This window comes from Plecotus auritus (genome assembly GCF_963455305.1).
Source record: "Plecotus auritus genome assembly, chromosome: 7".
Taxonomy (NCBI): Eukaryota; Metazoa; Chordata; class Mammalia; order Chiroptera; family Vespertilionidae; genus Plecotus; species Plecotus auritus.
Genome location: NC_137774.1, coordinates 17,907,517 through 17,921,611, shown reverse-complemented (window position 1 = coordinate 17,921,611; position 14,095 = coordinate 17,907,517). Strand labels below are relative to the sequence as shown.

Genomic DNA, 14,095 nt, shown 5'->3' with positions numbered 1-14,095 from the left:
CTCCATCGGCCTCTGCAGCAGCTGACACCTCACTGCTCCCCTTCCCCGTGAGCCCCAAGGCCACGCTCCCACTCTCTTGCCTTCCCCCCACCTCTCGGCTCTTCCCCATCTTCCCCTGGTTCTGCTGCGTCTCCCATGCCCTAAATGTGGAGCCCCTTGGGCACCTGGGAAATCCTGTTCCCTCCCTCCCCCTTGAGAGCTCTTTCCTTCCTAGGGCTTCCACTTCCGGTTTAGTCTCCAGGCCTGGCTTGTCTCAGATGCCCAGGCCTGTATTTCCTCATGAATGTCTCCCGGCCCCTCAAACTAAGCCAACTAAAATCATGTCTTTTCCCCACCCACACACAGACCAGCTCCCTCGACCATCACCTGTCTCTACAGTAACTCATCTCTCGCTTTTCTTTTCTACAAGCCAGTTGTTAGCTTCTCCTATATGGCCTTCCCTACCGCTCACCTTAGAACCAGAGCTCCCCACTCTCCTGGATCGCTCCAGCTACTCTGCTGCCCTGGATCGCCTCTCCTGCGACTTCTTGATAACATTTTCAGGTTAATCCTGCCCCTCCCCACCCCCCAGCCACAGGTGGGCATGGGGCAGGTCAGAGGTCAGGTTTCAGCATTACTCACCATGAGCTGTTTCCTCATCTATGAAACATGATGCTGTCTAGCTCCCAAATTTTAAGCATTAAACAGAATCTTGATAGTATGTGGACGATTATATATGAGTCCCTTAATACAGTGCCTGGCATAGGTCTGTTTCTAAGTGCTGGTTTCTCTTTACTTCCTCTGTTTCCTGCTACATTATATTGACACTTGTTGGCAGGATTGTTACTGCCCTCCATGATTTCACGGTGCCACCTACCTATTCAGTCATGGACTCATTCAGCCGTTACCTCGTTAAGACAATATTTACTGAGCATTTACTTCAGTGTACAAAGGGGAAATACACCATGGACTCCAACCCCTGCCAGGCTCACAGAATACCAGTCTCCCTCCCAAGTCCTCTGGGTCTTTCTAACAGTCGGTTAGGCTCCCGGTCTCTGATTCCCTGTGGTTGGAGTCGGGGTCTGGTGCGGACACACTCTACCTTGCAGGAAGTCTGCAGGGCTGACTGCCCTCTCTCTGGAAGGAAGGAAGGTTGGGCAAAGGTGAAACTCACCCTGCCCTCCCTCCCTGGTGTTTTTCCCAAACACCTTCTGAGATGGACCTTACAAAGTAAGTGGGACAAGATGCTCGCCTCATACACGGATAAGCTTGGCCTTCTAAGTGTCCATGCCCTTCAACAGGGACCTCCCAGACACCCCATTCAGCCTGCTTCACCCCTTCCCCAGAATTGCTGCACGGGTCATAGTCCTCTAAGACTGACTTACACCAGCCTTTCCTTGATGGAAGGGAGTGTCCATTGTATATATCAACCTAAGAGAAGAAAAATATTAGGAATGGTCTTATTAAGAGGAAAAACAGTAGAAATAGTAACCAAAAGTATATATTCTAGTGAGAAGGGCGCTGGCATTTAATTTCAGGGGAAAAGGGCATGACTCATTTCCTATGGCAACCCTGTAAATACAGTCAGATAGTGAGTAAGGGGAGAGACGTAGAGGAGGGAACAGCCGGGATGAAACGCACCCCCTCCTCCAGGGTAAATCTCTGAGATCACTTTTGATCTCAGCAGCCTGCAGGCCCTGGGGTTCGCCTCTGATTTTCCCAGCTTTGAAGCTGGCCTGCTTATTAATAGCCACCGCAATGACAGAATCTGCTCTTTGTATTTAGGGGGAGGTTTTGTGATTGGCTTACTCGAGACACTGAAGATCCTGTCATCTTAAGACAAAGACTGACTTAACACCAGCACTCGTGTGCTCTGAGGTGTGGGCTCATTCATTCACTCAGCACGTGTATGGAGCTGCAACCCCACGCCAGGCACCATGCTCAGGCCGGGCTGCAGCAGTCAGCCAAGCAGAAGTCCCGACCTGGGCCTCGCTCTGTGCAGGCTCAGCCAGTTCTGGAAAGGGCGAGACAGCGAAGGTTTCAGGCTTTAGGCCACAGGGTCTCGGTCAGGACCACTCAGCTCTGCGCGGTCATGCCGAAGCAGCCACAGCTAATCCGTAAACAAATGAGCATGGCCGAGTTCCAGTTAGACTTTATTTACAAAAACAGGCAATGGGCCAGATTTGATCAGCAGGCCCACATTCTCTGACCACTGGTCTAAGGGATACATAGTCCACGTTGTTCATTTAGGACTATTTTGGTTGTAAGGACAGAAAACCCAATTCGAACTGACAGATCTAAGGACGGGCTGACGTCAGGTGCAGCTCGCTAGGGGCCCAGGTTTCTCTCTAGTTCCCAGCACTCCCTCTGCACTGGCGCCATGCTCAGTCCCACACTCTCTGTGGCAGAAGACAGCCGTCACACCCAGAATGACACCCCGTGTGAAGCCCAAGGGATGAGCTTCCAGTCCCAGCATCTCTGTGACTCTGGTTACCTCGACATGGATCACAGGCCACACCCCAAGCAGCCGCTGTGTGGGGAAGTGTGGACAATGGGCGTGGCCTCCCCCACGCATCAGCCCTGGGACCTCGGGTGGCACGGAGTGGGGAGGGTGGATTGCAGGGACTAGAGGACTCCTGAGTGACCGTTGGGGACAAAACTCAGAGCTGTCCACTCACGTGTCTGAGTCCCGAATGAGTGCCTCCGGCCACAATTGCTTGTGGGAGTCTGTCTGCAATAGGGTTTCAGTGCTTCATCTCCACCGGAGCTAAAGCGTGCAGCTTGTATGCCAAATACTGTCCAAAATTTTAGTATTTTTTCACACATGTTTATTTCACATCACAACCTTAATCTTCTGATTGGATGTTTAAAGTCTTTGACTCACGGACAGATTGGCACAGTTGACTGGTGATTTTCTGGCCTGCGACTGTCTTACCCATTCCCCACCTTTTCTCTGTGAGTCCTCACCAGTAGACTTACAGACCCACGCTTGCTCCGTGGTGTCGGAGTCTTTTAACCACCCGAGTCCAGATCCGGAGCATCTACACCTACGTACGTACGTACACTGCTCGGTTCTTCGTGCGCAGGCCCGTTTTCTCCACCGCACCAGGAAACCGCTCCTCCGTGCTCCGCTCCCGCTGCTGAGCTGGGCTGTCGCCTCATTGGCCAGCACCCCTCCTCCCGGGGAGGTCAGGCCCACGGAGCCCCAGGCTTCACTCCCTCGGTGGATGCTGCTCCCTTGAGCTGCAGCCTCGGTTTTGAGGGGACACCAGTTGGAATAAAGAGCCATAAGATAAACCCATCCTGGGGGAAGAGGGAAATGAGTCTGTTAAAGGCTGTTAAGAAAATTGCGGTTACTATTTCCGTTTTCACTTTATGTGTTAGAATCACAGAGCACCCTCCTCAGAGAGGCTCTCTCGGCAGTTGCTGTGGCAACACAAGCCCCTTAACCCAGAAAAACGAAATTGCTCAGAGGCAGTGCGTGTCTTCCCAGCTGCACTGGAGCATTTTGTTTTGCTCCATCTTTTACTCCTATTTCTCTCACTCTTCTCCTCCGAACCACACTGGAATTCAACATGAACCCGTAAGGTCTGTATGCTCACTTCCCCGAAAAGCCCCTGCGAAACCTCTTTGTTGCACAGTGGCCCGCTGCTCAGAAATACCCTCCCCATTTCTGTTTGTATTGTATGTGATCCTTCCCACAGCCTCCTTCCCTGTGCCCGCCCTGCCCCCCTCTCACCGCCTTTCACTGCCCTGAAGAAGCCCCATGTCTTTTTGATGCTCCCTACCCACCGCAAGCCCCTACTACAGTGCCCACCCATGCTCCCCCTCCTTCAGGGTACATACTATGTTCCAGGGTTACCTGTTCCTTCCCCCACCTCCTACCCCCTACAGCCACCCCATCAGTCAAGCTCAGCTTGCTTTGTGGCCTTCAGCTCAGCCCGGTGTTAGGACAGGGTTCTGAATAAACTACTCCACAGTGAGGGGAGGCATCTGATATCTCCCTTCACCCTCTCTGCATTTCCAGTTGGTGGAAATCCAGGCTGGATGGAGAGAGAGTTTTGATGAGCTCCTTCCCTTCCATGGAGTGGGGGTTCCCGCCTGGGAGCCAGAGATGTTGGCTAGGGCGTGAAAGTCCCCACACGCCTACCATCGTCAGTAGCCGGGATCTATAATACAGCTCAAAACCAGGTACTGCTGTTTTCCAAATGCCCGGAGGTTGTTTTAAGTATAAAATACAAATTGATTTACAATCAATTCTGAATCCATAGAAGCTTTGTGTCATACACAGTCTTAATAGTGGTCCCGGGGCAATGCAGGAAAGTGGAGATCGAGGAGATGACGTCAAGAGGGCCCTTACTCGGTTCCTTTTCCTCTGCTTGCCCGGCCCCCAAAACGCTTGTCTGGACTTGGTAAGGCAATATCAGGCACGGTCACTTCCCTGAACTGCTTCACTCTTCCCTTCAATGCAGTCATAAATGACTCTGCGTCTCATTTAAAAATGTGAAAAGACCACCACCGCACTTCCCAGCAGCAACATAGCACGTGGCTCCCCGGTTCGCTCCTCTTGGCGTGTGAGCTCGGGATTGTGTACATTGAAGCAATAAAATGACCTGCTCCAGGCTCCGTCCAGAGGTTGTTTATGCAAAGCGGCCACCCCCACTCGCTTGCTGTTGTTACAAAGCAGGAGGTGACATGTTGGTCTGATTAATTGATACAGTATTTTTCAAATAAGAACACCACTAAATATGTTTTAGTTCTCCCTACACATTTTCAATGAAATTATAGATTTCCAAGGTTTACTTTTTTCAGCGTCACTTTATCTCCAAAGACCCTCTTCACTTGAGTCAACTACGTATTCTATACACTTCGTAGTCTCTCATTTATGCAAATGGGTATTTGTCTGATTATCCAGGAAATAACTTTCACATAAGTGTAATGCTAAACTCCAGGCATGGGTGTTCTTAGTCTCCATCCCCCATTTTTAAACTTAAGGGAAATATTGTCACCGCTCTGCCTTCAAGGAAAAGATGGGCAGTCTGTTGCCATGGTGCAAAAACAGCTATCTTTGGTCACATGGGTACCATGTTACATCCACACCACATCCACTCAGCTTGCAGGGGTCTTACTACATCATCGGAATGTCATTGTTCATCATGGTGCCCTGGGTTCTCCTTTTTCTTTCTAAAGGTGAGAAGGTGACGGAAAGTGGAGAGAGAAGTAACCTGTGGGGAGAGGGAGGCTTATGTCCCTTTGGTGTGATGTGGCTGAGGAGGTGGAAGAGCAGATGATTGTACACGGTGCTTCCTGAGGGCAGTGGGAGTGGAAATGAGCCACAGCAATGCTAGGAATTCCTTCCAGAAGTCCTCGAGTGAGAACAGACTTCGAATTTTTCTACATTTAATAGTCTAGTCACACACTATCTACTAATGAAAGTTAATACATCTAATAATAAAATAGATTTATATATAAAACGTTTGATCTCCCTTAGTGAAAGGAAGTGTATGTCCATAAAACTCTTTGCTTAGGTTAGTTCACATGTGGGCAGGCAGGAAGAAGAGAGAGTCAGAGGTGGGATAGAAAAATGGTAGCAGAGGTCAAAAGTGATATAAAGGAATATAAGCTAATTCTTTTCTTCCTCTTCTATTGCCATATGACACACTTAGATATAGCCTTCACTGCCTGAAATTCAAATGTGTGCTTATGTGGGGGATTTGTGGAACTTTTATTTTAGTTTGGTGTGTGCCTTGCACTTGTATAGATTTTTAAAATTAGTCTTCTACATAAATTAAAATTTTAAGCTAATGGGAGTGTATGGGGGAACCAAGCCATATTGGAACCAATTGTTGCTGTCCTTGTTGTTATATTGTACTTTTTAAGAACGGAGCAAACACTAGATGGATATCTGGAAGGAAGTAGTACATCCCGCCTGTCAGGTTTGGGAGAACACCAGTGTTTCGTGGGTAAAACGGCTCTACCTGGTGGTGTCTGTGAGTTCCCTTTCCTTCTGGGTGGAAGAAACGTTTCAGCATTTGGAAAGATTGTTTGAGAAACTGCAGAGCATGGTGGCTAAGGACACATGTGCTTGAGAGTCAGACTACTTGAATGCAAATCATGGCTTATGGCTCTGGGCTCACTCCCTGGCTGTCAGAAGGATCACACTTATTAAAACACTCAGACTTGGATCTGGCACATAGAAAATACTCAATAAATGGTTGCTGGTGGTAACATCTTACAAACAGAGTGAACCAGATTGGTTAAAGTTTTCTATGACTTTACTAAAGTAACAGGGTTCTGCTTGGTATAATGAGTTTTAAATTCAGGATTTGGGTTTAAGGATTCAGGGGAGTAATATTTTTCTGGTTGATAGTCTCACTTGTAGGTGAGGTAATTTTAGATTTTCCAAGAGCTCATTTTAAGTTCATTCAGATTCACTGAAATCATAAAAACTAAAAGGAAAGGAGTAGACAGGAAGTAGAAATGCCTAGATCCTCAGTAAAAGTCGGGAAATATAGCATACTGAATTTAAGAAGTGATGGAAGGGATAGTGGTGATCCAAGAGCAACCTTGCTCAAACAGTTTGCTGCTGTCTATGGCCTAGCCTCCAACAGAGGATGTGGCACCAAGGGTTTTAAAGAAACAGACTGCTGGTACAGGCACTGCCCCTCCCAGACTCACAAGGACAGGCTGGGTACCTTTTGAGTTTGTAACTGTACTTACTCTTATTCTATTATCTGGTTTTTGACCACGTGTAACAGACTTATCTTTGTGATGAATAGGTATTACTCTGGGATTTGTTAAAGTCAAATGTGAAAAGTGAAGTGGGGGCAAGAGTCAAGAAAACTATAAGCATCAACCAAAGTACTTAAGTGCTGGGCTTGACCTCCAGAGCACTCAAAACCGAGGGAAGATGGGCCCCCAGAGCTTACTCTCTCTACCTCAATATTGTTGGCTCCATTCAAAAATGAGGTTTAATTTTTTTAAAGAAAAAAGAACTAGCATAAGGTCCTCGCTAGACTGAGAAAGAAGGAATGTAAGAAAAAAAGCTAATAAAAAACACAGATCAAATGGGAAGTTACCCAAGAAACAGAGGGAAGGTTCAGACAAAGTATAGTTCTTTATAACAAACAGTTCTTCACAATGTCAGAGCATTTACAAAACACATTCACATATCTCTCTGTCAAGGAAAAAGCTGGGGGTAGATAGAGAAGAAAAAGAGATATGTGTTTAAAGATGATATAAGTCAACAGACAGAGATGAAAAGTGATCTCTCAGATCTTAGGGAAAATAGTAGACAAAAATCAAAAGATTACTAAGATTGAAACCATATTAGAAGACACAAAAATAGAAAAATTATAACTGAAAACATCCAAGGAAATACAGTGATCAGACTAAAGGAAATCCCACAAAATGAAAGGAAAATATAAAATAGATATAAAATTATAAGAAAGTAAAACAATAGATAAAATTATAATTATGGAAGATTACCAAAGAAGAGCCTATACATGCAAAATTTATATTCTTGGAGGAAAAAAAACAAATAGAAAAAGATTCATATGTAATATGAACACAGAACAATAATAGAATACAAATAATTCTAACAGAAGAAACTTTTCTTCAGAGAATTGAATTTAAAGATAGGGCGCACACAATGTCTTAGGAAAATGGATACAGAATAATTAATACCAAAACATATCCCAGTGAAGCTACTGAACCAAGGAAAAAGAAAATCACATGGGTCCTGGCTGGTGTGGCTCAGTTGGTTGGGTGGCGTCCCATGCATGGAAAGAGTGCTGGTTCGATTCCTAGTCAGGGCACGTGCCTGGGTTGCAGGCTCGATCCCCAGTGGGGGTTGTGCAGATGCAGGAGGCAGGCGATGGGTGCTTTGCTCTTTCTTTGATGTTTCTCTCTCTCCCTCTCCCTTCCTGTCTCTCTAAAAATCAATAAAAATACTTAAAGAAAAAAATAAAATCACATGGGCATCAAGCAGAGAAAGTAAGTCATATTCAATATGAAAAAAATTTTAACCTGGTTTTAGACTTCACCATAGCTATCTGTAATACCAGAAGACATTGAAAAAAATGTCTCTAAGTATAGAGAGAAAGTGGGATTGAAGAATTTTTATACCCAGCCAAGTAGTCTTTCAAATGTATAGGCAAGTGGGCAGACTTTCTTAACAAACAAGGTTACAAGCAGACACGTATCCTTTTTAAAGGAGTAGTAGCTCAAAATTTCAGAGCCAATGTTGAGTGATAGAAAAATATAGTTAATATTAGTAGCCTGTGAACCCTTAATAAATGTTGTCCTTAAAGGTCTGATTCATAAAGCATGTGTTTTCCTGTGCTTTTGCCTTTCATTTGAGTCAGCTGACAGAGGTAACTATCAGACTTAAGTCCAAGAAGAAAATGTGGGCAAAATCAAATATTGCATCAGTGGGAAATATCATGTTTCATTATTTGTTTTTCTTTTAGGTATAAATCACAAGATTATAACATCTAAAAAAAACCCCACCACTTTGCCAAAAAGTGAAAAATTATATTCTAGCATGTTCAACATGGGCTTTTAGTAGGTAATGAAATGATTAGAACACATTTCTTTCTTAATTCAGTTTAGTAAAAGAAAAGTTGGGAATTAAAGACTAGTAATTTTAAGTCATCGTCAGTAAATCCATGGACTTGTCTAACTAAAATTAGTTATGCATATTTTCATAGTAATTCCTTTATTTCTAGATATGTCCACTGAATTATCATTTATGAGATATATTGCAAGTCAGCTTCAGTTAAGTCATACACAGCACCATGCAATAGATTTTTAAATTCTATCGCATCTCAGATTAGGAGGAAGAGAAAGAAAGAATGATAGCTAGCTAGCTAGATAAACACTTTGAGACATGCACACTCACATTCATGCTTAGACTCATGGACCTCTTCATCCTGCTCCGGGCATGTCTCTTCCACCTGCCTCACTGGTCTCTATCTTTAGCTCTGAGCGAGATGAGTGGGATGAGCCCCCAACCTTTCCTCTACCAGCCTGTGGCCATCAGTTGTTGAGCACAGAGCTGACTGTGTCTGGAGGGAGAGGGAAACCCGTGAACTAGAGCCGCTCACAGTGACGAGGGCACTCTGGTCTCCCGCGGTGAGGAGACTTGGAGACAGTGATGTAGATTATCCTTCATTCATATCTTCATAACCATATGGATTCTGTCAACGCCCAGGTGCCTAGCCCTGTTGGGGACATGTCTTAAAGCAATGACGGGCTGCGAATTGTCCTCCAATCACAGTGTGTTGTGATCATGGTCCACATCCTGGTCAAGAAAAGGTAGGGGGTTGGCCCAGTGTTTGCATGGTGATGGAGAAGAGAACACGGGTATTGTACTGCTCCAACGCTGAGCACTGTGGCACCAAGGGTTTTAAAGAAACAAGCTGCTGGTACAGGTAATGTCCCTCCCAGACTCACAAGGACAGGCTGGGTACCTTTTGAGTTTGTAACTATGTTTCCTCTTATTTTATTATCTGCTTTTTGACCACGTGTAACAGACTTACCTTTGTGATGAATAGGTATTATTCTGGGACTTGTTAAAGTCAAAACAGTTGTTTCTGTGTATAAATAAATAAGCTGTCTTTTTCTTTTTCACTTTAGATAACTTACATACGACAAGAATACGAAACAAAATTCAAAGGGTTGATGCCAGCTTCTCTAAGACAAGAACTTGAAGACACAATTTCCTCCCTGAAGTCACAGGTAATTACCAGAATCCCGCATTCCCGTGGGCGTAGGTGATGTGTATCCTGAAAAGACACTTGCACATCGTCCATCCTGAAATGATGCCCGAAGCCCAGGTGCTGTCATGGCATGGCCTGCCCCTAGCAGGAATTGTGGTTGTGGTTTTTAATGTTTTTCTTTTTTTTTTTTTTTTTTTTTTTTTTTTCAAATTTTTATTAAGGTATTATATGTGTACATATCTTACCATTGCCCCCCCCAACCCCACTCCCATACATGCCCTCACCCCCCAATGTTTTGCATCCGTTGGTTAGTCTTATATACATGCATATAAGTCCTTCAGTTGATCTCTTATTTCCCCCACCTCTCCCTAACCTTACCACTGTAATTTGACAGTCTGTTTGATGCTTTACTGCCTCTGTAACTATCTTTTTGTTCATCAGTTTATAATGTTTTTCATTATCCCCAAATGAGTGGGATCATGTGGTATTTTTCTTTCATTGACTGGCTTATTTCACTTAGCATAATGTTCTCTAATTCCATCCAAGTGCCTACAAATGGTAGTAATTCCTTCTTTTTTACGGCAGCATAGTATTCCATTGTGTAGATGTACCATAGTTTTCTGATCCAGTCATCTGCTGATGGGCACCTAGGCTGTTTCCAAATCTTAGCTATTGTAAATTGTGCTGCTATGAACATAGGGGTGCATATATCCTTTCTGATTGGTGTTTCTGGTTTCTTAGGATATATTCCTAGGAGTGGGATTACTGGGTCAAATGGGAGTTCCATTTTCAGTTTTTTGAGGAAACTCCATACTGTTCTCCACAGTGGCTGCACCAGTCTGCATTCCCACCAGCAGTGCACGAGGGTTCCTTTTTCTCCGCATCCTCGCCAACACTTGTCGTTTGTTGATTTGTTGATGATAGCCATTCTGACAGGTGTGAGATGGTATCGCATTGTTGTTTTGATTTGCATCTCTCGGATAATTAGTGACTTTGAGCATGTTTTCATGTGTCTCTTGGTCTTCCTTCTGTCTTCTTTTGAGAAGATTCTATTTAGGTCCGTTGCCCATTTTTTTATTGGATCCTTTATCTTCCTTTTATTAAGTTGTATAAGCTGCCTGTAGATGTTGGAAATTAAACCTTTATCAGTGATACCATTTGCAAATATGTTCTCCCATACAGTGGGGTTTCTTGTTGTTTTGTTGATGGTTTCTTTTGCTGTGCAAAAGCTTTTTATTTTGATGTAGTCCCATTTGTTTATTTTCTGTTTGGCTTCCATTGCCCTAGGGGCAGTATCACTGAAAAAGTTCTTTTGGCATATGTCTGAGATTTTGCTGCCTGTGGATTCCTCTAGTATTTTTATGGTTTCCCGTCTTATATTTAAGTCCTGTACCCATTTTGAGTTTATTTTTGTGTATGGTGTAAGTTGGTGATCTAGTTTCATTTTTTTGCATGTATCTGTCCAATTTTCCCAACACCATTTATTAAAGAGACTGTCTTGACTCCATTGTATGCTCATGCCTCCTTTGTCAAATATTAAATGCGCATATTGGTTTGGGTCGATATCTGGATTCTCTATTCTGTTCCATTGATCTATATGTCTGTTCTTGTGCCAGTACCAGGCTGTTTTGAGGACAGTGGCTTTGTAATACAGCTTGAAATCTGGTATTGAGATCCCTCCTACTTTATTCTTCTTTCTCAGGATTGCTGTGGCTATTCGGGGTCTTTTTTTATTCCAGATGAATTTTTGGAGAGTTCTTTCTAGGTCTGTGAAATACGCCGTTGGTATTTTAATGGGGAGTGCATTGAATCTATAGATTGCTTTGGGTAGTATGGACATTTTAATGATGTTGATTCTACCAATCCATGAACATGGTATGTTCTTCCATCTGTTTATATCTTCCTCTATCTCTTTTTTCAGGGTCCTGTAGTTTTCCGCATATAGGTCTTTTACCTCCTTGGTTAGGTTTATTCCTAAGTATCTTAATTTTTTTGGTGCGATGGAAAATGGGATTGCTTTTTTAGTCTCTCTTTCTGTAAGTTCATTGTTGGTGTATAGAAATGCCATAGATTTCTTGTTGTTAATTTTGTATCCTGCTACATTGCCGAATTCATTTATTAAGTCTGTTAGTTTTTTGATGGAGTCTTTCGGGTTTTTTATGTACAATATCATGTCATCTGCAAATAAGGACAGCTTTACTTCTTCTTTTCCAATTTGGATGCCTTTTATTTCTTCTTCTTGTCTAATTGCAGTGGCTAATACTTCCAGTACTATGTCAAACAGGAGTGGTGAGAGTGGGCATCCCTGTCTTGTTCCTGTTCTTAGGGGAAATGGTTTTAGTTTTTGCCCATTGAGTATGATGTTAGCTGTGGGTTTATCATATATAGCTTTTATTATGTTGAGGTATGATCCTTCTATTCCCACCTTGTTGAGAGTTTTTATCAAGAAAGGGTGTTGGATTTTGTCAAATGCTTTTTCTGCATCAATTGATATGACTATGTGATTTTTATCTCTCAATTTGTTTATGTGATGTATCACATTTATTGATTTGCGGATATTGAACCATCCTTGCATTCCTGGGATAAATCCTACTTGGTCATGGTGTATGATCTTTCTGATGTACTGCTGGATCCTATTTGCTAGAATTTTATTGAGGATTTTGGCATCTACATTCATGAGGGATATTGGCCTGTAATTCTCCTTCATTGTGTTGTCTTTATCTGATTTTGGTATGAGGGTGATGCTGGCTTCATAGAAGGAGCTGGGAAGTGTTCCTTCCTCTTGAATTTTTTGGAATAGTCTGAGGAGGATAGGTTTTAGTTCTTCCTTGAATGTTTGGTAGAACTCTCCTGTGAAGCCGTCTGGCCCCGGGCTTTTGTTTGCCGGAAGCTCTTTGATGACTGCTTCAATTTCTTCCATAGTTACTGGCATGTTGAGCTGTTTAGATTCTTCCTGATTGAGTTTTGGAAGGTTATATTTTTCTAGGAATATGTCCATTTCCTCCAGGTTGTCCAGTTTGTTGGAATAGAGTTGTTCGTAGTATTTTTTAACAATCCTTTGTATTTCGGCGGGATCTGTTGTTATTTCACCTCTTTCATTTCTGATCTTGTTTATTTGGGTCCTCTCTCTTTGCTTCTTGGTGAGCCTGGCTAGAGGTTCATCAATCTTGTTTATCCTTTCAAAGAACCAGCTCTTGGTTTTGTTGATCTTTTGTATTGTTTCTTTGGTCTCTATGTCATTTATCTGTGCTCTGATCTTTATTATTTCCTTCCTTCTGCTTACACTGGGCTTTTCTTGTTGCTCTTTTTCTAACTCTTTGAGTTGTTGGGTTAGGTAATTTATTACCCCTGTTTCTTGTTTTTTGCAGTAGGCTTGTAGAGCTATGAACTTCCCTCTCAAGACTGCTTTCGCTGTGTCCCATAGATTTTGGATTGTAGTGTTTTCATTGTCATTTGTTGTCACGATGTTTTTTATTTCTTCTTTGATCTCTCTGGTAACCCAGTCATGGTTTAATAGCATGCTGTTTAGTCTCCATGTGTTTGATTTCTTTGGGTTGTTTTTATTGTAGTTGATTTCCAGTTTTATGCCACTGTGGTCTGAGAAGATGCTTGATATGATTTCTATCTTCTTGAATTTGAAGAGACTTTGCCTATGTCCCAACATATGGTCTATCTTTGAAAATGACCCATGTGCACTTGAGAAGAATGTATATTCTGTGGCTTTGGGGTGAAATGTTCTGAAGATGTCAATTAATTCCATCTGGTCTAGTGAGTCATTTAGGATTGATGTTTCTTTGCTGATGTTTTGTTTAGAGGATTTGTCCAGTGGTGATAGTGGGGTATTAAAGTCTCCTACTATGATTGTATTGCTGTCAATCTCTCCCTTGATATCCTCCAGGAGTTTTTTTATGTATTTGGGTGCTCCTGTATTGGGTGCATATATGTTTACCAGAGTTATTTCTTCTTGTTGGATTGCTCCCTTTAGTATTATGAAATGGCCTTCCTTATCTCTTGTTATGTCCTTCAGTTTGAGATCTAATTTGTCAGAAATAAGTATTGCTACCCCAGCTTTTTTTTCAGTTCCATTTGCCTGGAAAACCTTTTTCCATCCCTTCACCCTCAGTCTGTGTGCGTCTTTTTTCCTGAGGTGGGTTTCTTGTAGACAGCAGATATATGGGTCGTGTTTTCTTATCCAATCCGTTACCCTATGTCTTTTGATTGGGGCATTTAATCCATTTACATTTAAAGTTATTATTGATAGGTACTTATTTGTCGCCATTCCTATTCTTTACCCCTGTGTTATTTCTTCGCTTCCTGTTTCTTTCTTTCTTTTTTTTTTACAGCAGACCCTTTAGCATTTCTTGCATTGCTGGTTTGGTGGTAATAAATTCCCT

At 43.0% G+C, this 14,095-nt stretch overlaps 1 protein-coding gene across 2 annotated transcripts in view; it reads left to right on the top strand.

The window, feature by feature from the left end:
• Positions 1 to 14,095, top strand: part of CEP112 (centrosomal protein 112) — a 329,147-nt gene that overhangs the window by 306,641 nt on the left and 8,411 nt on the right. For both annotated transcript variants that reach the window (XM_080679644.1, XM_080679645.1), the window contains one exon: positions 9,619 to 9,720. In XM_080679644.1, coding sequence (XP_080535770.1) covers positions 9,619 to 9,720 — 102 coding nt within the window. The remainder of the gene's footprint in view (positions 1 to 9,618; positions 9,721 to 14,095) is intronic.